The sequence below is a fragment of the Fusarium proliferatum genome (assembly GCF_900067095.1).
Source record: "Fusarium proliferatum ET1 genome assembly, contig: FPRO_scaffold001, whole genome shotgun sequence".
NCBI lineage: Eukaryota > Fungi > Ascomycota > Sordariomycetes > Hypocreales > Nectriaceae > Fusarium > Fusarium proliferatum.
In genome coordinates, this window is record NW_022194790.1 from 268,793 (window position 1) to 295,324 (window position 26,532).

General features: G+C 47.2%; 10 protein-coding genes across 10 annotated transcripts, besides 1 other annotated feature; 2 read left to right on the top strand and 8 right to left on the bottom strand.

Annotated features, from left to right (window-relative positions):
• Positions 1–141: 141 nt before the first annotated feature.
• Positions 142–213: a sequence feature (Short protein (FPRO_02050, CZR32224.1) was converted to a misc_feature.).
• Positions 214–334: 121 nt separating this feature from the next.
• FPRO_02049 (uncharacterized protein) lies at positions 335–508 on the bottom strand (the record flags this gene model as incomplete). The annotated part of the gene is made up of 1 exon (XM_031219347.1): positions 335–508. One exon carries the CDS (start codon positions 506–508, stop codon positions 335–337), a length of 174 nt encoding a protein of 57 aa, XP_031074424.1.
• A 357-nt stretch (positions 509–865) lies between these two features.
• On the bottom strand, positions 866–2,178 carry FPRO_02048 (uncharacterized protein; the record flags this gene model as incomplete). The annotated part of the gene is made up of 2 exons (XM_031219458.1): positions 866–2,072; positions 2,132–2,178. The coding sequence occupies 2 exons, from the start codon at positions 2,176–2,178 to the stop codon at positions 866–868; spliced, it is 1,254 nt and encodes a 417-aa protein (XP_031074425.1).
• A 586-nt stretch (positions 2,179–2,764) lies between these two features.
• Positions 2,765–4,318, bottom strand: FPRO_02047 (uncharacterized protein; the record flags this gene model as incomplete). The annotated part of the gene is made up of 1 exon (XM_031219570.1): positions 2,765–4,318. One exon carries the CDS (start codon positions 4,316–4,318, stop codon positions 2,765–2,767), a length of 1,554 nt encoding a protein of 517 aa, XP_031074426.1.
• Positions 4,319–5,420: 1,102 nt separating this feature from the next.
• FPRO_02046 (uncharacterized protein) lies at positions 5,421–6,482 on the bottom strand (the record flags this gene model as incomplete). The annotated part of the gene is made up of 1 exon (XM_031219681.1): positions 5,421–6,482. The coding sequence occupies one exon, from the start codon at positions 6,480–6,482 to the stop codon at positions 5,421–5,423; it is 1,062 nt and encodes a 353-aa protein (XP_031074427.1).
• A 653-nt stretch (positions 6,483–7,135) lies between these two features.
• Positions 7,136–9,803, bottom strand: FPRO_02045 (CHS-3 chitin synthase 3; the record flags this gene model as incomplete). Its single annotated transcript, XM_031219792.1, has 5 exons — positions 7,136–8,552; positions 8,607–9,049; positions 9,102–9,460; positions 9,522–9,689; positions 9,737–9,803. 5 exons carry the CDS (start codon positions 9,801–9,803, stop codon positions 7,136–7,138), a joined length of 2,454 nt encoding a protein of 817 aa, XP_031074428.1.
• Positions 9,804–13,139: 3,336 nt separating this feature from the next.
• On the top strand, positions 13,140–14,888 carry FPRO_02044 (uncharacterized protein; the record flags this gene model as incomplete). Its single annotated transcript, XM_031219903.1, has 2 exons — positions 13,140–13,287; positions 13,363–14,888. The coding sequence occupies 2 exons, from the start codon at positions 13,140–13,142 to the stop codon at positions 14,886–14,888; spliced, it is 1,674 nt and encodes a 557-aa protein (XP_031074429.1).
• Positions 14,889–15,802: 914 nt separating this feature from the next.
• Positions 15,803–19,101, bottom strand: FPRO_02043 (uncharacterized protein; the record flags this gene model as incomplete). Its single annotated transcript, XM_031220014.1, has 3 exons — positions 15,803–16,329; positions 16,387–18,769; positions 18,838–19,101. 3 exons carry the CDS (start codon positions 19,099–19,101, stop codon positions 15,803–15,805), a joined length of 3,174 nt encoding a protein of 1,057 aa, XP_031074430.1.
• A 1,418-nt stretch (positions 19,102–20,519) lies between these two features.
• FPRO_02042 (putative catechol O-methyltransferase) lies at positions 20,520–21,456 on the bottom strand (the record flags this gene model as incomplete). The annotated part of the gene is made up of 2 exons (XM_031220125.1): positions 20,520–20,549; positions 20,665–21,456. 2 exons carry the CDS (start codon positions 21,454–21,456, stop codon positions 20,520–20,522), a joined length of 822 nt encoding a protein of 273 aa, XP_031074431.1.
• A 1,347-nt stretch (positions 21,457–22,803) lies between these two features.
• FPRO_02041 (uncharacterized protein) lies at positions 22,804–25,116 on the top strand (the record flags this gene model as incomplete). The annotated part of the gene is made up of 1 exon (XM_031220236.1): positions 22,804–25,116. The coding sequence occupies one exon, from the start codon at positions 22,804–22,806 to the stop codon at positions 25,114–25,116; it is 2,313 nt and encodes a 770-aa protein (XP_031074432.1).
• A 493-nt stretch (positions 25,117–25,609) lies between these two features.
• On the bottom strand, positions 25,610–26,117 carry FPRO_02040 (uncharacterized protein; the record flags this gene model as incomplete). Its single annotated transcript, XM_031220347.1, has 2 exons — positions 25,610–25,645; positions 25,737–26,117. 2 exons carry the CDS (start codon positions 26,115–26,117, stop codon positions 25,610–25,612), a joined length of 417 nt encoding a protein of 138 aa, XP_031074433.1.
• Positions 26,118–26,532: the final 415 nt, after the last annotated feature.

A 26,532-nucleotide genomic window follows, 5' to 3' on the forward strand; every position in this document is an offset into this window, starting at 1 on the left:
CCCGCACAATTGCTGTAAGCCGTTTCTTCTGCGTCAAAATATTAAGCTATAGCAGTCATTGACCGAAAGGTATCAATGTAAGATAAAAAAAAATCTATTGAGTGTTCATGCACAAGTAGTATAGAAGAATGGTAGTCACACCTAGAAGTGGACAAGAACTGAACAAACTTTGCTACGCCTCCTGCCACAGCATAATAAGGATCTTTTGCACATGGCGTCTGCGTAGTTTCTGCTATATCTACCGCCATCTGTTCATTAGCCTAGCTACTTCCATTAGCATTAGAAATATCAGAAACTCTTCCCATGAACGTACTCGGAATGCGGCACTGCGATCTTAGTTCTTTCCACGGCACTGTTGGCTAGGCAAGCAAGGACGGTCAGGTTTGTAAGGACCAACGTGCGGCTTTGCACCTTTCTCCAAGCCTGCATAGCTGAGATCAGGGGCAGCGACAGGCATTGCCAGGGTGCCTGAGACCATGGCGAGAATGGTAAGAGTGAAGAACTTCATATTGAATGAGAGACTTGGGGTGAGCTGCGAAAACGAATGAATGGGGGAGAAGTGATGCTATGTCGAGAAAGAAATGGTGACAAATGCGAATTAAATAGCTTTTCTAACGTCGTATCGGTCTGAGATGACAGGGCGACCGTTGAACCTTATAGGGCTTGACAGTTATGCGAGTGGTCTCGGGAACGAGATATTGAGTTTTGACGTATTCATATTACTGGTCATGTCTTGAAAGTCTAACTCAACTCATCGGTTACAAGTGCCGAAGTTCATAGCAACGTCTGTGCTTCGTATTCAGCCCAGTAATAGCTACCAGCGTGGCCTCAAGTTAGATGGTCTGATGATTTATTAAATACCCCATTAACTTTCAATGTCAACTATCTCCACTCCATGTTCCTGCTGAATAATCTCCCGACTCGTCGTCAGCATCTGTAGGTTCTCGCAAATACCCTCCGTCGGTGAACCCAATTTCTTTATCAACCGCAACGCAGGAAGCCGGATACTCAAATCAAGACACTTCATTATTGTAAAGAAGAGCATGGGAGTATATGCAAGTTCGAGGCTGGATTGCTTGGTGGACCTTTCACTTTGCCAGCTCGCTAGTTGCAGCACCTGGCGAAATGTCCCCATATGTTCCTCATATCGGAAGTCGGCACTTAACTCGAGGTAAGAAAGTTTGAGACGCATAAAAAGTGATCTCTCCTGAGCTTGGTATAGTAAAGAGGTGGTATCGACTTCGAGCTTTTCGTATAGCGTTTGCCAGGTCTGAAGATGAGTGCCGACGGTATCGTACTCTTCTGTCATGTCGAAAACGACGCCGCGATGCCTCATGTGGCAGAGTCGCACCACTCGGTTGAAGATATCATCCATCATGTATTGCGCGTCTTCCATGCAGTAGAACTTGGTTGGTATCATATAAGTCAACGCTGGCATGCTCTCACTCTCAATATCTTCAGGGCCAAAAAGCATGGGCACTGCTGTCATGCGCCTAAAGACAGGCATTAAATACCGTCTGGCCCAAGGATTGCTGCACTTTTCCATAATGGCAAGTCCATGTAGGCAATGTTGCAGTGCAATCTTGTTATTCGCTAGCAAGTACTCCACACAGATGAACAAGATGCAAACGAGCAACACAAGAGGCTCGCTGTGAATCGTCTTGAGACGCTGAATGGCCTGTGTATAGTGCTGCAGAGCGAATCTCTCCGTATACGGCGCCACACTCTTCCCCTCAGACGATTCAAACAACGAGCTTATCGATAAGATGGTATGTTTCACGACGGCCTCTGACTCGCTGAGCTGCATCACAAGATGGGTCCAGAAGTAGCCATCCCTAGCGCTCGACAAACGCGGCGAAATAACACTGTGAAAATACCCAAGCGCCCTCCGTTCCTCGACTGGGAGCAAGGCTTGCGGATCGATGGTAGAGACACGCGGCAATAGCATCCGACCATGCGCCACATCTCGCGGGTTGATCTTCTGCATAAGCGCGTAGCCGTCGCATTTCCGACCAGTGCTTGTGCAGCGATGACAAGCGGGCTTTTTCTCATCGCATTTGACTCTTCGAATTCTAGAACAAGGTCCCGTCAGAGGCGGGCACTAGTGTTTCAGAGACTTGATTCTGCTTACTTGCATGTTAGACAGCCTGTCTTTACCTTGCAGTGCGCTTGTCGCATGTTTTTTTTACTGATAACTGATGCTTGGCGTAAGCAAGCCGGAGACCTGTTAAACGAGGACGCCAATAAAAGTGGTGTTTAGACGCGTGGAAGGATTCTGGGCCTGCTTTTAAGGAGTGCGGTTTTCGCTTGAGGTTTTTCAGCGGGTATGGCGCTGGTAGGAAACAGTTGGGATCGACGGCTAAGCTTGACCTTTTTGGGTGCTAGGTGTTTCAAAATGCGAGCATGCCAATCGGAACAGCTCGGTTGTCGATTTATGGGCCTGAGCAAGGATATCAATAACCGAGGCACTCTGATACTCTAGGTTAGGTAAGTAAAGATAAATGCGACAGAATAAATAAAATGCCACCAAAATAATATACAAACATCCATCACCTTTTGATCTTAGCACCACCTCGTAATACCAAGACTACGGGATCAGCCCAAGTATCACCTCGTTTGCCTCTTTTCTCCATGTGTCTTCTTGTTTATGCACTCCTTCCAGCGTAAATGCCAAATTTACAGGGTTCTTCTCTTCATATATTGGCCACTCCAATCCAACATGAGATACTGGGAAAACGGGTTAGCAGCTGTAAAAGCAAAGGCTTCAGGCATCGGGGATAGTCGACGTACGCTTATGAAAGTTCGGGCAATGAGTCGTGGCAAAACTAATCCACATACGGCTCATGGTCTCAGCCAGTCTGTGGTAGGGCTCTTGATGGCCAGCTGGGAATGGGTTGACATCCCATCCGACACCTTGCGTATTGGCGAACACGAAGGGGATCTCCTGGAAGTGAGCCGCTCCGTATTCTTGAGCACTCAAGACGGCGGTCGTAGTATCGAAAAAGTAGCTGTAGGTTGGGACGTGGTGGGCAGCAAAGTGTTGATTTGTGCTGCGACGGCCTGCAATGAACACGGCGTCTCCTACCATGAGAGTTGTTGCCCCGTAGTAGTCTCCTGCATAGTCGGCCAAGACGGTACCAAGTCCCGCGTCACCGGGGCTCTTCGCTGCCTTCATATATAAATCCAAAATGCTTCGGTGATCCTTTGCTGTAATAGTGCTGTAAGGATTCAAGCCATCAAGGACGGCCTGGAAGTCGCTAGAGCTGTTAACTGGAGGTTTGGCAACTAGGGCGAAGATATTTGTGCCCTCGTTTCGATTTGTCCCCACAATGGTTGGCACCTTGATGAAATGACCGCTGGCCATGGCTGTGGCCCCCGATTCCGGAAGAATCTCTCCATCGATGGAGATAGGGTCGGAAGCAGCTTCCAGCAGTGACGATACTGGGGCACTCCGGAGACAGGCGAGAGAATCAAGAGCCTTAGAACAGTTGGCAGTGGCCAGAAGATTCTTGAAACTGCGCTCCTTATCTTCGTCACGTGTAATCAACTTGCTATAATATGGGTTGCCGCTCTCCATGATGGCTGCGCTGAAAAGCCCGTCATCCCGACCGCCGTATGCAATGAGATGCAGACCAACACTGATAGCACCAGCAGATTCGCCAAAGATGGTGACCTTGGACGGGTCGCCGCCAAAATTTGCGATGTTCTCTTGTATCCAAGCCAGAGCCTGCCTCTGGTCGTGTAGAAACAGGTTTGTCGACCCAGCCTTCTCGGCTTCCGAACAAGCCATCATGCCGAGAGCACCAAGCCGGTAGTTCAAACTCACGAAGATGACAGGCGTGTCCATCTTGACCGAATTCTCAACGAGGAATGAGCCGTTGTATCGAAGGTCATTGGCACTGCCTGCAAGAAAGCCACCGCCATGGATCCAAGCCATTACTGGCAGCTTGGCAGTCGCTGGAACATGGGCTGGGCGCACAATGTTGAGATAGAGGCAATCCTCGCTCATGTTTCCAGTAACTTTCTGGCTGAAACCAGGCAGACCAATATCAACGCCCATACACCAGTCGCTATAGGTATTCGTAACACGGATACCATCCCAGCTTTTCGGTGGCGCTGGTTTCCGTAGCCGTAGGTCTCCTACGGGAGGAGAGGCAAATGGGACTCCAAGGAAGAATTCTTGGTTGTACGTGGGGCTTCGAGCGCCAACTATGGTGCCATTCTTAATGGTGACTGTTGGGAGGCAGTCTAGAGGATGGCAGACAACAGTGCACACCGCACCGAGAAACAGAAAGATGGGTTTGACTTGAATTTGCATAATGTCGTGAAACAAACCGGCAGAGAAGTTATGGTATAGAGAATTGAGAAGCCAATTTGGCGAATGAGAAGTATGTTACTTAACCTGGGAGGGGTATTCAGCATCCTTATATAGGTACTCGTCTTATACTACCCACGAAGTATTGTTCTGAACCACATAAGCGTAACTGATATACTGTAGCCCCTTAGCCCCTAAAGATGTAGGTCTGTATCCGTAGGTGTGGATCTGTAGATGTGGATTCGTGCGATTTAGATCGGCAAGAACATGCCGTAGTTCGGTTAGCCACAACGCGAGCGTTCGTGATTGTGGATGGATAATCAGCGAAAGCGAATGAATCGGAGTTTCAGTCAAAGGAGGCTTCATAAGTTCATAGTGTCTCTATATCGAAACTCCGAGATGATCAAGACTCCGAACCAGAGGCCTGCTCTCTACAGCTCGCCTGATCCACCCGGGGCTGCGCAGATTTTCTGTAGACCATTTATTTACCCAACTCATGCCGCAATTGCCGTGTTTGAGCGATATTCCTGCCAACCAGTTCGCCAGGCCTAATTATACTGATATTAAAGGGGCACAAAGATGCCTTGTTATCAACCAAGACAGCATGTGTTGGATGCTCCAACGGATTAAAAGTGCTGCGCTTTCGACGCCCTGAATGTCATATACTCTGGAAGATGAGATGATTAATACTGGTAAAATTGAGCAGGTTAACTGAGTTCCCTCTGCTGACTTAAGCTCTCGGCCACAAATCTCAACAGAATACAAATCTAGCTCACAACTTGGACAGAAGAGACCCCGCGGACCTGTGCAGGGTTTATTCGCGCATTGTTGCGCCCTCCAAACTACTGCCGCTCTCCCCGCGACCTCTCTATTTCCTCCTTGCCACACATCCAGCCACAATGCAGCTAAATAAGGCTCCAGCTCAGATACTTCCGTAGAAAGCTGTGTTGGTTCCATATCCGTACAAAAAAGGCCAAAGAACCGCGTCAACGCCAAGAGAATGGTAAAGTATTTCAGCTGAGTGTTGGAGCACTGCAAATTGTGCTATGAACATACAAGGTGCCTTGAGCTGGTCAACTTGGTGCCTATGGTTTATTACGATAATCTACTTGAGGGGATGTTTGAATACGACCTTTCCAAACCCTCTTTTCCCATCTTGAATCTTCATCAACTCCCCTAGCGCTTCTTCCGCGGTCACGTCGAGAACATGGATAGACGGAAACTCGAACTCCTTACCGTAGTTGGTGATGACCCATTGCAGAACACTCCAAGAATTCCAATGAGCCGCCGCCCTAGGGGGAATAGTAATAGGCCCTGGAGCACCAGTTGGATGGATGTTCCACCCGTCCTTTATCATGGACAAGGGCAGCTGAAATGCGGTCCCTGGGCGGAGCACAACGGAACAAAGGACTGTTTGCTCGCCGACACTCTGAGCCACTAGGTCTGCCGAGGACGGCTTTCCCTCCGTTCCTACTGCGTCAACAGCATGAGTAATTGGTCCTTTCCCAAGCGCACTGACAGCCGATTTAATCTCTTCCACAACATTTGTAGACGAGTAGTCAAACGTATGTGTTGCTCCAAGGCCCCTTAGAATGTCATGACGGGCCGGGGAAGCTGTCACAAAGATATTCTTACAGCCACTGGCCCGTGCCAGCTGTAGAATAGAAAGCCCGACGGCTGAGGAGGCGCCCCAGATCAGAATGGGATCAGAGGAATAAGAAGGGTTCGTAGGCAAGGGAAGCTTGAACAAGTTGTGGACAACGTCGGCGGCAGCCATAACAACTATGGGAAGTGCCGCTGCGTGAGCCTCTGTCAGGTTCGGCGGGATTTTAAACACCATGTCACACGGGACAGCAAGGAAGCCTTGGTGGGTGCCGTACTTTAACGGGCGGCCTAGCCCTGACGGCGTGTATCCCGCGACGGCATCCCCTTCCTTGAAGCCAGAAGCCGGCGGTGCCCTGACCACTCGACCTGCAAAGTCATAGCCGAGCACGGCCGGACGGATGCCTAGCAGTGTGGCGTGCTTAATGTCCGCTGGGTTCGCTCCAGAGTAGCTTGTCTCCACCAGCAGCTCATTTGTTGCAGCTGCTTCGTGTTGGAGGTCATCGCGAGTGACAAACTGCACGTCTTCCGTGACGTATAATGCTTTGTTGATCTTTGAAGACATGGTGAGTTCCCCTTAGCTGTTGAAGACGTTCGATCGCTCAGTTTTTGCTCGAGATGTAACGGGCTAGTTGTACAGGAGAAGAAAAGGCAGTGGGTGGAAGCTTCTGTCTGTTTAGTTACATTGATAGGGGTTAAATACTGGTTATCATATTGTTTATGATTCGTAATCAGAGATATGGGATGTTCGAGTGCAGAAGGTGCTAACTACAAATAGGTGTCTTGGCCGATTATATTCCCTGCCAGACCGCCGGCTCTCATTTATCACCGTCCCCACAAACGGAGTAATCCTTCCCGATATTATAAATCAAGTCTGATGCAGAGGGCCAGCTCCTGCGATTGGAGTTTTACATGGATTTCGCATGATCTGACTGACAGCAGACACAGCAGGCAAGAGTATACTACCTGGCACGCTTGATTAGATGTTTCTATTTGCTAGTATACTTACTATCTTATAAAATCCCAAGCTTTAATAATTAAACTATATATTATAAGGATTTTTAGTAGCTCTATATAAGTATCAACTAAATATATATAGTTATATATACTATTATAGATAGAATATCTATTCATTAGGTATATTTACTTTAGCTATTTTAGGAGCATTTAATAACTTAAAAAAGTTCTATTTATATGTACTAAAAAGTAAAAACTACTTTACATAAAAGTGCCGCGAAAGAGTCCATTGAATACCCGCATAACATGATACCACAAACAACCTACGAACCTGATCAAAAAGCTAATCGAGTTCGCCCATAACCAGATACGGAAGAACCAGACTTTGTGCCAATACGAGTCTCCAAGCCACCACAGTATCTTCAGACTGTCGTTCAAGACGATAAGACAAACAAAAATGTTTGAGAAAATGTAAGACGCGAGTAGAATTGTGCGGAACTCCATCATGGCGTCGGCCACTGCCAGAACCTGGGGGCGCTTCTTCTCGCGACTCAGTGTCTCGTCTCCAGCTGCTAATCGAGAAAGCGCCTGTTGATACTCAGCATTTCTAGCTTCGGGAGTCTCATCACGCTGGGTGGCTGCAGATCGAATATTAGGGTCTTGGTCAGAAAACGTGAATCGTCTCTCGATGGTAGCTGGTCTTGGACCTTCTTGTCTCTGGCCCGCTTCAGTATCTTCATGGCGACCTTTTCTGCCCCAGCTGACATCATGTGTGTTGCTGAAAGCGTAGATATTGAGAATGTTGACATAAGAAGATGATATGAACAGAAATTGGGCAAAGGATGTAAGAAGGTGCCATGGATCAAGTGCCAGGAGAGCGCTCAGGATATACACGCCGAAAACGGAGAATGCAGCGACGATGATGGTGCTCTGGCCAATGTCGGCGTAGAAGTCCCCGATATAGGCGTAGTTACTAGATCCAGTATCATCGGCCTTGTAGTCAGCGACCCGTTTGACTAGATAGACCAGATTCATTATCAGGTAAGCCTGGATGAGTCCGAAAATAGCGAATGAGATGATGTAGCTAATTCGATGATTTCTTGGTCGACTCCCGAGGGCAAGTATAAACTGGAACAAGACAGTCGCCAGGTACACTATCTGAATGACGGCGTTGACAATTGGTGTTGCTTTCCCGAAAGGGAATCCGCCAGTGGGTGCATCCTTTGGGGGATCTCCCGAGATACTATTGATAGTAAATGTCGAGAGTAGAAATGCTGCAAGAGAGAACCAAGCTAGGACAAGAGCCAGAACACTATGAATTATAGGGATAAAAAAGGTCAACTTGCGCATCCGTGAGTGTTCAGACCTCCACAAGTGTCCACATCTCTTCAAGACATAAATAGTCGAGAAAAACGCTCCGTTGAGCCATCGTCGCCTTTGGTTGATGAAGTCCGTTGTCGTCATGGGGATGTCAGTAGTAGCGGTGACGGGAACATATTTCAGGAGCCAATGAGTGTTTGGCTTGCTGATGATCCGGAAGCAAATGACTCTGTCGTCTGCGAGATGGCGATTGAGATTGACAGGCGATAAGGATAGGCGATCACGGTTATGGCCTTGGATCCATGTTGGATCTCCGAGGAGCATATCCTCAAGCGGTTTACCAGCACTACCCACGTATCTAAACAGTGGCTATCAGTCAGCATTACTTCACGAGAGTCGATGTAGGACAAACCTATAAGCAGAACAGGCGCCCGGCAAGAGTGATAGAAAGCCTGTTGCAGATTCAAACGTCCTATCCAACTGGAATCCAACCTTGTACTCAAAGTTCTGCGCCGCAACAATAGGATTGAGAATATTGAGCCAGTTCCCACCCAAAGAACAGGATATCTCTCCACAGGCAGCGGCAAGCATTGGCTCGATATCGAATTCCTTCCAGAGCTTATAGAGTGCTTGCTTGCCCAGCTTCGTACCGACATCCAGGTGCACTGTGATGTTGGGTTGTAAGACTCTAGCGAATCCACTATACAGCCATCGATATGAGTTAAGTTTCCCGCAGTTCGAAGCCTTCATAAGCAGCATTAGTTGTACCGGAAACTTCATATTGGAAGTTTTCCCGTCACCGTCTGTGTATGTCTCGCAGCCGAGATGCGTTGCCAGCTGAGATGTAAACTCAAACTTCACGACGATTAGATATCCATCGGCTACACGCACGTCAAATAAGACTTACAAGGTGTCCCGTGACTTCCTCTCCCTGCTCGGTCGTCTTTCTGCACAGTCCATTCTGATACAGCCCAATACTCGTCAGAACGTCGAGAACTCCAGGATCCACACACTCAATACCGTCGATGAGAATGCAGACCACGACTTTGGTCCAAGAACCCTTTCCCCAGATCCTTGACTCAGGGCGGATATTTAAATACAATAAATTATGAACGATACTCTGCAACGTACGCCGAAGGAGATGCTTCGGTTCACTGTAAACCGTGATGCCGACTAGAATTTCTGTCTGGCGAGCGTACTTGAATTGCTTGGGGCGCAGATGGTGTTTTTCGTTGAACTCCTGGGGATCAGTCGATATGGGTGTATCTACAAAGCAGGTTGATCAACAACATGAACCACGAAGAACCTGTGGAGTTAGAGTGCTTACAGGTCAGATGGGCCATCTCATAGACATTCTCCTCAGTAGTTGAATCGAGATTGAGGCCAGCGGCTTCCGCAAGGTCTGAAGGAATGGGCACGTGGACTTGAGAGTTGGATGCATTGCCAGCGGGTGACAGTAATGTGTCATGCCTTGCGACGTCTTGCAGCTCCATGCCTGCCTAGGCTCAGTAATGAACATTTACTCTTCAAGAGAGAACAAACCATGGTTAGGATCTTCGACGTAGGCGGGAACCTGTGGGAATAGAGGTGTCCGGTCCGACGTCGACATTGCGGTTCCAGCGAGCACTTTAGCTCCAAGTAGTCTAGCCTGCCGGCTCTACAAGGCTTTCAGATGGGACTTGGGCTTGATGATGTGTAGCGACAGCTCAGAAAGTCCACCGTCTATTTTGAACGGATGTGCTCCTCCGAATATGCGACTTCCGCTTCAAAAACCTGTCAAGGTCTGCATTCCAACAGCGCCTCGACCGCGCTGTGCGGCTGAAAGCTCATATTTGCCTTGTTTTCGTTGTCTGCCTTGTGAACTCGTTCGATCCAATCACATTGAGGATCTACCGCCACATTCAGAGTGACAGAATAATGCGGGCCTAGCTTACACCACACTGTGACTAGCTATTTCCTTTCTCCATGGCCACCAGGGTCACGGGTCCAGACCGACACAAAAGCACTCTCAGTGGCTCTGATGCGCCACGTTAGCAAAATACACCCTGTGTCGCTTCGCGACTGGCTTGGGCCCTTGTAATATTGTGATAGAGGCGGAGTTGCCATTTTGTCATACTACGTACTCATGTTTTCTCGGGGTAACGTGTGGCCGTGGCGGATTTCCCGACCTCAAAGTGTTTTCATCCACAATTACGGGAATAGCTAGACACATTCAACCGACCGATCCACTACTACGCAATCCAGAATGGTTAGCTGAAATACTCAAGATGGACCCGTACCAGCTGCCGAAGCGAAGTTGCCGTACCCGAGTAATTTGTTGCGGTCTGACCAGCGGAGGAACGTACTTGAAAACTATCGCCTCGCTCTAGACGCGTCAGAGCGACAACTTTTCCAGGCCTCTTAGCCTGACGGACTACACGATAAAGGTCTCTTGAAGCCGTCTGAACGTCATGGTTGAAGTCGCAAGGTTAACTTGCGACCAGCACAAAACAGCTATCAGCAGGCAACTTCAACGAGACTCCCGCAGTTTATTGACGTGACTCCACATTGTAAGGATGCAAAGATATGTGCTGGGCTGAAGCGTATGCTAGGCGAAGAGATGAGATGGAAGACACCGCAGCAGCACAATGGTATGTACTAGATCAGCTGCTTATCGGCGTGCAATCCTTGCGCTTATGGAGCATGTTGAAAGTCGATGTAACTTAATATTATAACATGTTAGCCAGTTGAACTGTCGCAATAGGGGAAAAAAAGCCTATAGTCGCCCTAAGCTCTCATGACATACATAACTACTTGCTACTTACTGCTACGGACTCCAGGTTCATCTGCCAGATGAAGTTCCTGCATCTAAGGAACACCTTGAGAAGATGGAGGATCCTGTAGAAGGAACTGCAGTATCTTCCCAGCGAGTCCACCTAGGATTGAGTGAAGACCAACATGTATCTCCTGCTAGCTAATAAAACATCATTCTTTAGGTTATGAATGAATGTGATTACCCTAGATACAATAAAGTTCTTGGATTAGTAGAGCATCTTGGGCGCCATGAGCAAGCATAAGTTCACACCAAACGGTCAGCTTTGAAGGGCCTATACCTAAAAAGATATAGGCATCGAGGTGAAGCGGGACAAAATAGGTTCACCTACGATTTTCATACCAAAAAGGCAATCTCAATCGCCATTACAATTTTTAAACGCGTATCAAACTACAGGCATATGTAGTGCCTATTATTGAGGCCTTAAAATCATGAGGGAAGCCGAGACGAGAGAGGGATATCAGATCTTCCCACTCAGCCATCCTTGTGCCTGGCCTTTAACCAAGCAGTAATGGGCTAGGTTAGCCCCAAGGCCGTTTATCCCCGAGGAGTCCCCAATCATTATATAAGTCTTCAGTGGAGTTTTCAAGCCGTAAAGTAGTCAAAGGAGGGTTTTTGCGCACGGTTATACGAGGGATTGACGTTGGCTACAAACTGGGCCTCTGTCCATGCCTTCAGTCTGAGATGCTACAATGATCCACCAAGGGAATTATTCTTTACTAAGATAATTCAGGGTTTTGGGTATACATGTCAAGATTTTACTTATGTGACAAACATGATTATCGCTAGAAAATTGTGTCTAGTCCTAATGGTTACAAAAATATAAGTTTTAGCTTATGCCCTGATTCCTGCCGAATCTTAATAACCGTTAGGTTGAATCCCCTCTACATGCTCCCTGGTCTTGCTTACTCGACGGAAAGTGCTGTAATAACTAAGGCTGGAACTCCACGCTTCTTGATGACATTACTTAGCTTCACTTTTTACCTCGGTTTAGATCTTTGTCCACCCAGCGTGGGAATATATAACCCATATTATCGTATCGAGCCTCCTCGTAACTACCGCATAGCGTCCTTCTGGATCTTACGTTTAATCTCTATCTAGTCTACCCTGCTTGTTGTATATTTAGGTCCGGCTGCCCATAAAAGTCTTGACGGCCAACCGGCGGAGAATGCTACGGTCCAGCTAATCACGAGTAACTAGTATATAGGAACAGTACTCTTATAGAACCTGCTGTTTACTAATTTTGGAAAAAGTTTAATCGTTCGAGTAAGTTCATTAATAATGCAAATCCGAAAGAAAAGAAAAGAGTAAATAAGAAGTCATGCCGATGCTTGTTCCCTAGCACAAGTTGCCCTTTTCTGTAGACTGTCTTGGACTTGTAATGAGACTGGTAAAATAGACTAGCATTGAAAAGAGACTAGCCTTGTTTTTTACTGCACTGAAATAAACTAAATTTTGTAAATCCTGCAGAGAGGTACTAAAGCTGATAAGCTGGAAGAAAAAGTCTGTGTTCCGAATAGCGGTATGAGAAGCTTATAAAGCCGGCTGAGACTTGCATATCAGCACGGGAGAAGAATAACAATACGCAGGATTCAGATTGAAGCCCCCATCATAAAGGTGGGTCATGCTTCTCGGGGCCAGTGAACCATTTTCGCTGCCGCTGCCTCTTTGTTCCTCTTTGAGTCGCACAACTGGCATAAGCAGTCGTGCCTGCGGTTACTTGACGATTCTGCGCCATGATGAGCATTACTGACATGCCGTAAATTACAAAACCACTGCAAAAGGAACCGATTCTCACCGCTCATACAATTGAGATGTTTCATACACGCCGATCAAGGCCCTTATCTCGGCCTAGAATGAGACAATCCAGACGGCTGCAACTCCTCACCGCTCTCATTCTAACCGCACGGATTCCCCCTTCCCATCAACGCACGCCACTCACGCACGTATATAAACATACCCTCTTGTTATTCTCTTTACATAGTGGCATTGCAAGCTAACTAGTAGATTGTTCTTGCATCTCTCTCCATCTGGTAGAACCTTGACGAAACAGTCAACAACTTGACAACGCTCTTGATCAGTCATTATCACTTTACACCCAGAAGCCCTGATTCGCCCCGACGCAGACGCATTATGCCCGACTCTGAGTCATGTTATAGTAGAGCCAATGCACATAATGCTGCTCCTACTGCGCCTGCATATCAGGCTTTTTCATTAAGTAGATCTCGATTTGTTCTCATTCTGAGTATTCTCCTTCTAGCAAACCTGGTTGGGGCATTTGGTTAGTGGACCCTAATCTTTTAACTTGTGTAAGCTATATCCATGTTTCTAATCAATCTTGTTATTGTATCTATAGATGGAACTATCGTGGCGACTCTCACGCGTGTAATCATGGACGACCTGGGAGCTTCCTCTGTCATCGCGTGGCTAGGTGCCAGTTATCTTATCGCAACTGCCTTGGTCCAGCCTCTATGTGGCCAGTTCTCTGATATATATACACGAAGGACCTGCTTATTGATTGGATGTATAACTCTTTTATTGGGGACTATTATCTGTGGCACTGCAAAATCATTTACAGTGCTTGTGGCTGGCCGATTTCTATCTGGGGTCGGAGGGGGCGCCTGCACTATTATGCCTACTATCATTTTAACGGATATAACCCCAAAAGAGAGGAGGGGACTTTGGCAAGGCATCAACAACATCACATTTGCATCTGGATATTCACTTGGGGGCCTATTTGGTGGGCTTACGGCCTATTACTGGTCCTGGAGAGGATCGTTTCTGACTCTTATCGCCCCTGCCTTTCTTCTCATGGTCGGAGCGGTACTTATACCAGAGCCGAATGATGATCCGGGCGGGCGTAGAAGTCCCGACAATGAGAGTTTGCTAAGCACCGGTAGCGAGGACTGCCCCCTTCTTCCAACGACAAGTTTGGGCCAGGGGAGCTTGGACATAGTAGGAGCAACACTCCTATGCATAGGGTTGGGATTGTTATTGGCATCCGCTCAGCAACTTGACTTTGGTAACTCAAATCTGAATCTCATGGTAAATGCATTTGGGTTTACTATATCCTGCATCAGCCTTTCAGGTTTTATTTATCACAGCATTTTTGTGGCTGACAGACCCTTACTACCACTCAAGCTCCTTACTAATCCCCCTAGCATTGGTTATATCTGTTTGATGAACTTTTTATCACTATTCAGTTATTTTATTGGCGAATTTTACTTACCAATACTCATGTCTCTTCAGGAGGATGTCTCTTTGGAAGTTGTGGGCTGGTGCTTAAGCCCTCTGACTATAGGCGCTGCAGTAGGATCCCTACTTACAGGAGCGCTCCTATCCCGACACAAAAGCTCGCATTTATTACTGGCTTCATCGGTAGTTATGTGCATGGGACCTTTTGGAATATCTCTTTCTACTCATTCAGGTTTCGTCAGGATTCATCAGCTTGTGTTCACATTCATATGGGGATTTGGATTCGGTGGCGTGACAACTATAAGCCTGGTCAAGCTGTTAGGAGCTATTCCGACAGATGTACAAGCGCCGGCAACCTCGCTTATGTACACTTCCAGATGTCTTGGAGGAGCTTTTAGCTTACCGGCAGCTGGGTTTGTGCTCAATATGATCAGAGAACACAGACTCCGAAGTCTTTTAATACGGTTAACAGCGGCAGAAGATCCAGACGTTCTACCAACACCTATTCAAGAGCTTATACAAAGCCTACTCGCTAATCAGCCTACAAATCCACAAATGCCGGACTCTTGGGTCGCACGCATACAGAATTGCGAAATACGCTCGGTGGCTTTCATATTTTTGCTCTCGGTGGTTTCGAGTCTGTTTACACTGTTGCTTTCACTCCTTATTATATACACGGAGGAATAGCTTTTTATGTCAATCGACAAGGCTAAGCCCTATTGGACCGAAATGGATTCGGAAGCCATTCTTAACCTGAATGCTCACATGCCCATCCTGGGCATCATTACGTCAGGTTCGGCTTCGGGGTCTGTAATCTTACGCAAATATGTCATTAGTTCCAATTTCATTCGCCTTCTCAGTTTCATGTCCGAGAAGAGGAAGCAGGGAAGAATGTGTATTTGATATGATGTTATATGGCTTACCGTAAGGATGGTTTATATTTAAGTGATGCGGAAATGGCAGGATTCAATTCTGTAAAGCGTTGTTGTGCACATCACAATAAAATTTACATACCATATGTTTGTGATGGCAGTCGTGTTGATATAACCTGCGAACAATTCTCGTGATAATAAGATCAGCTCACATAACCACTCAAGACGTATTATGCTTGGCAGTGCCAAAATTGATATTTACAAAATACGTAAGTAAAGAACAGTTCATATAGCAGCAGAAACCACGACGGCCATCAATCTCCACTGTAGTACGATGGCGCATTCGGTGGCGTCATGGGGTCTCAGTCCCTTGTCTTGTTATCACATAAAGTTTTCATTCCCATGCCGTGCCGTTCCAGAGCGGCCAATAACAAAACAATCGGATCGGATCGAACGTTCTGCCACGATTCATCAGCTAGCTTGGGTAGGAGGGATGTTTTAAGATTCATTCAAGAAATTCGAGTGGTCGAGGCGATAGGAACATGACCTCATAGACAAGACCTGAATAGCAATGAAAACACACCATTCGGCCAATTCGAGTGTAAAAGAACAACTATTTCACAGACTAGTCATAGCGCCCAGGTATCTGAGAAGTTTCTTGACAAATTTGCATTAAAATGAAAGCTAGAGTTTCAGCCGTAATGACAGTTTCTTGCACTACACGTTGCATCAATCCGTGAAGTTCCAAGCCGCGAGCCATTTTGACATGTCCTGCTTGCTGATCGGCCCCAACTTCTCGAATGCTGCAGAGACCCGAGACGTATTTTCTAGAGAGAATCGCAGGGCAGCGTCTGTATGCTTATTGAGGTCTTTGAAAAGCGGCAGTAATTTGATCGCGGGTAACGAATGTACCTGATTAGAGGCGCCACCTTTGTTTTCCAAATCTTGGATCCAGTCTCCAAGATTGACAATTTCCAAATTAGTATCGGTATTGCCAAGGCTTTTGTGGTACTCTTGCACAGCAGGGATAAGATCACCCCAGTCAGCGATATGAGGGTTTACCAAGTTGTAGCATGACAATGGCACGCCTCCTCTGCTAGCAACATTCGAGGCACGCGAACAGTCCGATGACATTGATATGTCCACAATAGTGGAAGCAGCCGTATCGATAGGTACCCAGTGAACGGAGTGGTTCCCCAACGAACGAGGAAGCTTTCCAAGCGTAATTGAAGATTTTATCAAGGCAGGAACCCATTCTAAAGGTAAAAAAGTGTTAGCAATTCATTCAAGGGAGTACATAGGTGAAGCCCTACCAGAATCGTTCCATCTCCCTTCTCCGCTGCGTGGCCCACAGAGCTGACCAACACGTATGATGGCGGCTCGTATACCTAGCTTCTCCACAGCGTTGGCCAAGATACAGCTTGCGACGTGCTTAGACTCTCCATAACCCTGGTGTAGGGGGGCGCTGTTGTCTGAGATGCACAATTCGGGCACAATGCATGGATCTTGGTTTTGGCCAGCATGAATCACGCTCCAATTACCAACACTGGCAATCGAAGAGATGAATATAAATGCGGGCTTTTTCTCAGCCTCAGAAGCAAATGATATGCAATTTGCCATTCCCGTGATTGCAGTTTTCTCAAAGGTTTCGAGTGACTTGTTGAAATCGACTGGCCACGCACAATGAATAAATTGCGTCATGCTTGTCCGAATTTCGTCAAACTTGTCGGCAGAGATGCCAAGCATATTTTGATTGAAATCACAGTGAATAAATTCAATGGTATCATTGAATGAATCATGGAAACCAAGACCCATGCTCTGAAATCGTTTCTTCTGTTTAGTCTCGGCGTCTGCTGATCGGTTAAGACAGTAGATAATGCCGATATCCTTTCTGTCGAGCAATGAGGAGAGAATGTAGGACCCAAGATGTCCAGTTGAACCCGTCAAGACAACTGTCGACTTGTTTTCAGAAGGTGCTGCACGGCTTAGTCCAAGCACTGCTGTGTACTTGTGTATTAAGCGAGACATATTCTCCTCCCTCGAAGGCTTCACACCACTTTCCTGATCAGAGGAGGTATCATCGGATGTTGCGGGTTGTGATAGATTGTCAACAAGTTTCCTGATGGTGGGGAATCTGTAAAGGCTTTCAGCAGTACATTCGTGAGATGTACTGCCAATCTTAGCAAACGATTCCTGAATCTTGTCGGCCAGCTCCAAGGCCATTAATGAATCCAGGCCAAGTTCGAACAGATCCTGGTCAATAGGAGGATCTTCTTGGTGGCCAAGAACCGTCTTCACTGATTCAACGATCTCATTTGTCAAGCGTCGAGATGAATCCTCCGTATCTGGCAGAGAGGCTTTATGATCAGGAAGGTTTTCTTTGCCCTCATATAAGTCCTCAATCTCGCTCTTATAAAGCTCCAAGGTGGCTTGACGATTGACTGAGCCTTTTGGACTTCGTGCGAACGGTTTCTCGGGAAGAGAAAGAAGGATCATGGATCTTAAGACCTTGGCATGACCCGGCATGCCGTCGTTGACCTTTCTCAGAGTCGGCCAAACTTCATCGATGCGTTCTTGGACGCTCTCTGGTTCAGTCTGGCTTTCGCTGAGCTCGAGAAGGATGCCCAGGTTGAACCTGCCAGAACCGAAGACGAAGGCGTCTGTGACGAGGGAATGCTGCTTGATGCCTGCTTCGATACTCGCTGGATTTATCTTTTCCCCGTTGCTGAGTACAATCAGGTCATCAATTCTGCCAACATAGCGCCATAATTCCCCGTTTGATGGATGCCTCTCGAATAGGTCTTTCGATCGCCAGTTGGACAAATTTGGATAATTGTAGAACACAGGCTGCCATCTCCAGTCTGATTTCCTTTCTATGACCATTTCGAAGACCGTTTCTGTCACCTCTTCCATGACTACTCCTGCCTCAGGGTGCCACTCAAGATACTCCCAGTCCTCATCATGAAGCGGAGTGAGCGTAAACACCGTCATCATCTCGGTAGACCCATAGCCACAGAGGAGCTTGGTAACTCGGGAGACTTTGTCTCCGCAGGCGTGATTGAGTGGTCCACCACCGTACCAAACGCCTTTCAAGGACGAGAGAGTATCCAGCCCCTCAGACATGTCGCAGACTTCCTGAAGCATAGATGGTACGAAGATTGCTAATAATGCTCCGGACTGTCGGATTGCCGTCATCATGTCGTGAGCTGTAGGGGGCTTTCCTTGTGGTAAAAGGACTAGTGGTCCTTGGGAGTAGATAGAACGGGCAAGCGTTGTAAGCCCCATCACATGAGAGAAGGGAAGAGTCGTGACTAATGTGTCATTCGAGAACATGTCGCTGTATTTGTTCTTTCGACCATCCGGACTAGGCATTTCTTCAGTCTCGTCCATCTGAGCCAGTGCGCCGTATGTGATTTCAATAGGTTTGGGCCGACCAGTTGTACCACTCGAATGAAGGATCAGGGCTGTTTCACCACTCTCAAATTCATGTGGCGAATTATCCTGCTTATCACGGCCAACGGTCTCAAAGTAGTCTTGGTAGGCTTTCAATTTGTGACATTGAAGCCCCGGTAGTAGCCCTGAAAGCTTGCTGGCTTGTTGCTCAAATCCTGAGCCGTACAATAGATGCCTGCATGCAGTTGTATCAAGCAGCCCTTGGTTGACATCGACCGAGTTTCTAGACGACAGAATCAAGAGCTATTTGTCTCCAGAGTCAGCTAACTATGATATGGTTCCCTTCCATTGTCAAGGTATGCAACACTGACCCGAGTGCCTGTTCTGATCGCAGCAATAATGGCAGCAGCGCAACGGACATCGCTGGTGGCAAGATAAGCCAAGGTCGAGCGACCATTAACATCTGCAGTCTCATTTTTCATGAAAGAAGAAAAGTTTATGACGGCACTTTGTAGACCCGACCAGGTAATATCGCAAAATGCTTGCCGTTCTTCAAAGGTTTGCATTATCCTCACCCAGCATTTATCTGCTGCTTGGTGAGCTAACGCTTCGACTACGTCTGAAAGATGACGCATGACTACTCGAGAATGAAGTGTGAGTTACAGATAGAAGCATAATATGAAAATGTTTGTACTTAAATAATGGCGAGCCAAACATTGTGTATTGGGTAGTGAGGTGCGTCACGCGATGGATATCAATCGAATCGAGCCATAGATTAGGTGCTAATGTCATACCGATCGGAAGATAATAAGGATTATCTTGTTTTTACACATCCTCCATGCGCCTGCTGATTCAAAGCCAAGGATATGCAGAGCAAGCCAGGCGTCCTTGCTACGCCAGTCATGGGAATGAAAAGAAAGCGACTCATACTACATGTCTTCCTTGTTCAAGCCGGTGGATATGATATTCCAGCTAGGTATCCAGGATCCTTGAGTGAAGTGTAATGGTATAGCCTTACACCGGGCTGGTGCTTTGTGGGAAAGAGGAGCACGATTTATCTCGCTCAAGCCAGATGTTGCAATTCTGTCTCTCTTGCCTGTAGCACTGGCCCACTCCTGACCATGTGATAATGAATGTCTTGAAATTAACCTTGAGATAAACGCCTCGGGTTTGCTGTGCCATCTATTCTAGCCATCACCAACTGTAACCCCCATCCAAGAAAAGCTTGAAACAAACTCACATCATCGTGCCGTAGGCCATACCACCAGACAAAAAGTCGGTCACGACCGTCGAATTAGAGTCTGCCACGCCCAGATCTACGAGATAAAACACACAGAACCGGATTTTAATGACTATGTGGCTGAGGCAGGAAAAGCTGATCAATCACATCGGTGAAATCATGTCTCAGGTGGCCCTCTCTCAGCATGCATAAGTTTAGGAAAGGGGTTGGTGAAATAGCAAGCAAGATAAACAAAACCAATTTCAAACTTGGCTAGAACATTTTGTAGCGCTCTGTGTGCGAACCCGCTCTCGGTTCACTTTTTTTTTTTTCTTTGCCCCTTCGTTGTTTTTCAGCCGCTGAAACAATGAAGTAGGTCTGTAGTCTCAATTTAGACGTTTGAGGGGCTATTTGTAAGAAGAAAACCATATTTTTCGCTTCAAGAAGAAGCAAAGAACCCCCGGGCACAGTAGCCAACTATTCAGCTATATAAAATGGTTGCTCTCATCTTTCTTCCGAATAAGAAACATATATCGGATGATGGGAATATTATAAGCACTCTAACTATTATTAACATGAGTTCACTTTCATCATGCCGCCGGCTTCTCCTCTGTTCATTCAATATATGCTTGTGAAGAAATGCGAAGAACGAGATGATTGGGTGTTCAGATAGACCAGAGGCTTGCAAATTAGATTGATGATGATCAAAGAATATTAAGACAACGAGATCAAAAAGTTTGACTGTATGTTACCCAGCTCATCCCCAGAGCTGTGCCATACCATTTTCCTCGTTTATCTAGGGTAAGGAGGAAGCTTCGATAAGCTATCTAGAGCCTAAGCGCAGACTGACTCTTCAACACCGTCCTAGGAGCATAAAGATATTAGTATAGCAAATCTGGAACGTCTTTGGAATGATAGATAAGTAGAGCTGACGGTGTCAAGATGGGAAATAACAACAGAGCGAAACCAACCCACTCACAGGTTCTCCGGTCGGCTCAAAGCCTTTATGAAGTCTAGAGGTGTACTTTAGACTGCAGTTCCCAAGGCGTAACAATCGCTCATCCTCCTTGGCCAACTGACCACGCAGCTGTTCCTTCTCTTGTTGGGAGCCTCGGATATAATCAAGGTAGAAGGGCGCTCCTGGAGATATGACATTGTCGGCCACAACTATGGAACCAGAACGAATCAGGGAAAGCTCCTCACAGAGCATCAGGTCGGCAACATACGCCGACTTTTGGTGATCAAGGAAAAGCAAGTCGATTTGGAGATTCAAATTTTCTTCTCGAATCCTCTGTAACGAAGCGACGCATGGGCCAACCCTGACCTCGACAATGTCGTTCAACCCAGCGATCGAAATTAAAAACGATGCCACAGAAGCAAACGTCTCATTAATCTCGAGGCTTATGTACTTCTGGCCGCCTGCCTTCTTGAGTGCGTCACCAAAGAGTATGGCAGAGTACCCGATATATCCCCCCAGCTCCACCATGAGCGCTGGGGACCTCTCCGCGATGATATTAGTGACTATGGCACCTTTGCTTTTTCCTACGTTCATGAGGAAGTTCTCCTGGTGACCAAACTCATCTATAGCAGATAGCACCTCGCTCGGATTATTCTCCATCAGATTGAAGCGAGGATGGCTTTTGACAAAGTCTAAAAGCTGCAGTTCGCGACCGTCGCCATACTGCGTTGTCTTTTGTAAGAAAGTGTAGTTAAGCCTGGTAGGGATACTTACACAGACTTCCTCTTCAGGTTTGTACAGTTTGCTAATCATGACTATTGTTTAAGGATTGGGTGTTGATGATGGTAAAGGTGGCCAGGACAGCTGCGAAGAATAAATGTGAAAATACAGGCGGAAGTGTAGAAGCTATCGAGTTCTTGTATCTGCCGAGACTGCCTGACTTCACAGCCGGCCCCTAGCATGTAAATAAAGGAAGAAAGGCGGTGTGTTTGCCACATGCAGTACATGGGAAGTGGTTTACGGTCACAGATTCTGGCCTCCATCTAACTCGGACAGGTCATATTGTAATGGGAGCATGCTTATGTATGGTGGGCGCTGAACAAGATCCGTCCTAACGACCACTATGGTCAAGAATTGCGTGGCATGGCGATTCCGAGTGATGGCTGCCTCTCCCAAGGGACCATTCAAATACAGCCGTGCTGCCGTGGGTTGCCACGGTGTTCTGGGGGATGCACGATAGCTGGTGTTGAAATTACTGTGAGCTTTAGAAGAAGAAAATATCATCTTAGCGAAACATTGTCTCACCGCAGGTTGCAGTATAGGACTAAATGCTTATTCAAAACCAAGGTCTCAGTATTCGGAGCAGTAGGCCCGGTTCTTTGCCTGGTAGCTGGTGTGGGAGGAGCATGAGACACGGGACGTGCTGTGCCGTGCTCTGCCGTGCCGTGCCGTTTGCGGGGCTAGTTGATCAAGACTTCAGTATACCTGAAGAGTGAAGATCACTTATGTACATACAATCGGTCACTTCAACGGAGCAACTCTCCAGAAGCGCCAAGGGGAAGCGCACGTGGTGTTGAGGTATAATATTCTCTTTGGTCGGCCGCTCATTATAACCTGATTATATGCTTCCATGCGGGGGGCTATGCGTAGGCTGCCCCATGAAAGAGGATTCCGCAAAAATAGGTCTTGCTATGTTCGGTATAGGTAGGGATGGGCCTACCGCGTTTTATATACCTTGCTTGTTTTGACGTCCAAAAGACTGACTAAATAATTATCATGTACAAATGCTCAACTTTGTAAGCACGTGGCAAAGGGTATTGAATGCACGGGTGGGAGATTTCAACGCCTCCAAGCATCAACGTCCTAGCGCCGGCCCGCTCACTAGCCGCCTGGGATCTACATTCCCGTTCCCGGCCGCACGTATTTGTATCGAACCCTATATGGGCATAGTCAGTCGAAATTTACTCTAGGAATTGAAGAGAAGCAGCCTAGTCAACAACTCTGTTATTATTTGGCGGGAGTACTTTGATGTGGCATTTTCAAAGAGACGACCAGCTGGGGATAGCGTGATAGTGTCGATACAGGTTATTACATATGCGTAGTTCCCTGGGTCTGCTTTCATATCATGCCCCAGCTTCCTGCAAGTAGAAGGTTACAATTATGCATGTTATTGAAGCTCCTAACTGCGAACCGAACTGCGTCGCTGCCAAAAACTTGAGTATAACTCTCGAGGCGTTGCTAACCCTGGCAACGTCCAAGGCAACCCCGCAGGAACGCTTAGAAGTATCCGAAACTTTCAAGCAGGTTGTAAAATACATCCAACATATATTAAAACACTCCCATGATCGCAGTGCCATTGATGCAGTATGCGACCCTATACGCATTCCTATGCCACTACCCATAGCCAATCCTCAAACTAGATCGCCGACCGAGGATTCGGAGCAGGACCAAGCGGGGGTCTCTGAATCATCTCAAACCTTCGGGCTAGAGGAAAACAAATCTGTTTCAGCACGCCAACTTTCGGAGGGACGTGTTGTTCTGACTCGAGACGATATGGGCGAGAAGATGCCTGAGACTCTCCACAGGCTGTTACAGAGCCCTGGGTTCAAAAACCCAGCAACACTGAGTTTTATCGGCGAGGAAACTGGGAAAGAATGCATACGCCAGGCCATGGAACGTGAAAAACACCCAGATGTGCGGTACAATCTCATCACACCACGAGCAGAGGGCGGCATGAAGGTTACTAAGAGCGAACCTCCCTCAGGTGACGCCGCGGAGCTCCCCATCGTCAATCTCGACAGTTCGCTTCCCTACACCCCCCTAGATGAAGCTGTGGCCTCTCGAAAGACCAGAACCGTGTGCCACTTCGCCGGCATCATAGACTGTGATCACCCCATCTACAAGAATACTCCTTTACATTCCGGCCCGTTGCTAGCAGGCATGGCAAACGTGCTCACACACGCCAACCAGACATACACACATTTTGGCGATGCGGGGTCCGCTACAGCGATGCACAAGGAAGATGACCGTTTCCTCTCCTGTAACGTAGTTCTCTTTGGCCTCAAGAAATGGGTCATGATTCGAAAAGAAGAGACAGAGAAGTTTGAGAATTGGGTCTCCATGTATAACAAGACATGCCGTTGTGATCAATTTGTTCGACACTTGAACATCTTCTTCAACCCAGAGGAATTACAGAAGGCTGGGATTGGCTACGATATTATCACCCAAGGTCCGGGTGAGCTGGTGGTCACTCAGGAGTATCAGTACCATCAAGTCTTCAACATTACGCCAACGCTAGCTATCGCAACCAATTTTCTACCGCCCGGGGTACAGCCGAGGGTCAAGAGTGAGCAGGAGCGGCTCAAGGTCTGCTCTTTGTGCGGCATTGGTGGTTTGTATGGACTGGAGGAATTTTATGTTGACTGGGTAGATGATACTTTTCGGCCGGATGGATCACAGAAGAGGAAGTTGATGATTGGTCATGGGAGTGCAAGGAGGAGGAGGAAAACAAAAAGATGGGAGCCTGCTGTTTCGGCCAGGCAGACCAGACAGTTTACCAGACGACACAAGGCGGAGGACAGGGTGACAGATGATCGCGGAACTGTTGATAGGGTGGTGTCTAGGAGACTAGAGACGGTAGTGAATGGAACGGCAGATGACCGAGACGCTGGCCAAGAGGACGGGCCAGCGAACGATGTCATGCGACGCGCCATGGAAGAACTAGAGCGTGATGGCGAGTTCTTCCTGATACCAGAACTCTCTAATAACACAAACGCAGGTACTCGAGTGAATCGTCTCGCGATGGCCGTCTTAAGCAAGCACGCCATTGAGCAGTTCATCACTGCCATCAAGGTCTCAAAACAGAAACCAGAAGACTTCAGGCGCACGCCGATCGTTCCTCTCCAAGATGGTATCAACACAGAACAGCAAATCATCAAGTTAGTAGCTGAGAGGGTCAAACTCATATCTGGAGACGAAAACAAGGGCAACTACTACACCATTCTGACTCGACACAACCTGTTCCAGTTTGCAACCCGCTACGCCCTGTTGAGAGGTGAGCGTCAACACATCAGAAAAGACGTTCTCGACATGGTCGCAGAAATAAGTGGTTGCACAAAAAGCACGATCCAGAAGCGAGCCCAGATCGGAGATAAATGGAAGATGGTCTGTGGCAGGTTGACCGACGGCGCTGGACTATTGGCCTTCTTGCCCTGCCGGGACAGCCCTTTCGACGTGAGCCAGTCTTTTTACTTGGATTTGGCAAAGGAGAAGAACAGGGCGGATTTGGACATGTTTCATCGGTTACTGGATCATCAGTACGTACACGAGCTGTGCATGATTGCGAATACGTGGTTTGATGCGGTAGATGGCGGAAAGGAGCTTGTCGATGTGGAGGATGTTGATGTGCAGATGTCAGATAAAGATGAGATCATTAGGTATCTTTGGCGTTTGGTGCAAACGAAAGATAGTTAAGCATATTATGTCTATAGGATCAAACGCCATCGCGTCGAAATAAAGAATGATTCTCGATCCTGACATAATCATCACGGCAGAGAATGATTGGTGGAGAATCCCAGCCGTCCATAAGCTAAACATCGGTCTACGCATCCCTGCTTGGCTGCTTTTCTCTCTGGACACTATCTGGGTGCCTATGAGACTGTAGCAAGAAAGACACCATCAATCCATCTATTGAAATGCTGTTAATGCTCCCGAAATAATCTCTTTTAGTCTCTGACATTGTCACAACGGCTCCAGCCTGAAAGCCCTAGTTGTGTCTAAATGCTCGTAGCGCATAGAAACCTTGTGTATCTGTTCAGAGCTTGGCATGGTCAAAGAAGCCGAAGAAAGATCCGCTGACGATCTGGTCCAAGCATGGCAACACCAAAAACGGTGTCATCTTGTTTTAGGCTTTCACTGTCGGCAATCGGTGCTAAAGCACATCATCCAAGCCTGAAGCGTCTAAGGATTAAAATATGAAGGTTTTGAGGCCCCATATTGCTTTCTACTTTTGAAGAGTGAGACAGCTTAAGGTTCAAGCAGCTTAGAAATGACCCCCTCGACTTGGAGGCAGAATGAGGGGATTAGAGGCGTACCGAATTGATCATGCTGAAGTCTTGGGCCTCGAAACGGACAACGTGAGGCATTCCAAAGCTGCTGGGATGGAATATCCGAACATCAGCTTTTGCGGCAGCATCTTGTATAATGTGTGGATAAGACAAGACCGCAGATCCTACAGCACTGACGACAACATCAACACCTGCAAGCATCGAACTGAGGCTAACTGCGTCAATCAGAGTGACTTCCACCCCATAAACGGTCAAATTAGAGACCCAATGATCAATCTTCGAAGAAGACTCAGGTCGAATGAAAGCAACTAGATTGAAGGGCCGTTCTGGATATGCAATTGATGTATGGAGGATCCGGTTACGAAGTGTTCCATTGGCTCCAAAAAGCGTAACTGTCGTCTTAGGCATAGTAGAATGGTAGGTTTGTAGAGCTTGCTAGATGGCGTGGATGAATGGAAAGCTGTGGAAGAAATTCATATTATGTTCTAATATTTCTAATACAGTGAAAATAAATCCAAATCTGTAACTACGTCATCCTGAGACGTAGGTCTTGGTCAGATCTTGCACATGAACCTTTTGTCCCCCAGGTTTTTGAAGGCCGGTTATTGGAATCTGAGATTGTGTCATGTCTTCGTGATGTCTCTAAATGAACTGTTGGTCAAATGTATGGTATCAAGGAATAGCGAAATCTCACATTCTAGCGAGGATCGATCTTCTCCTATCTTCCTAGAGCGGTTGAATCATATTCCTGGCGTCACATAGGCACAAAATGTATCATGCATCATCACACAAAAGCATCAAGTGACAGCAGGGTAAGCCAATG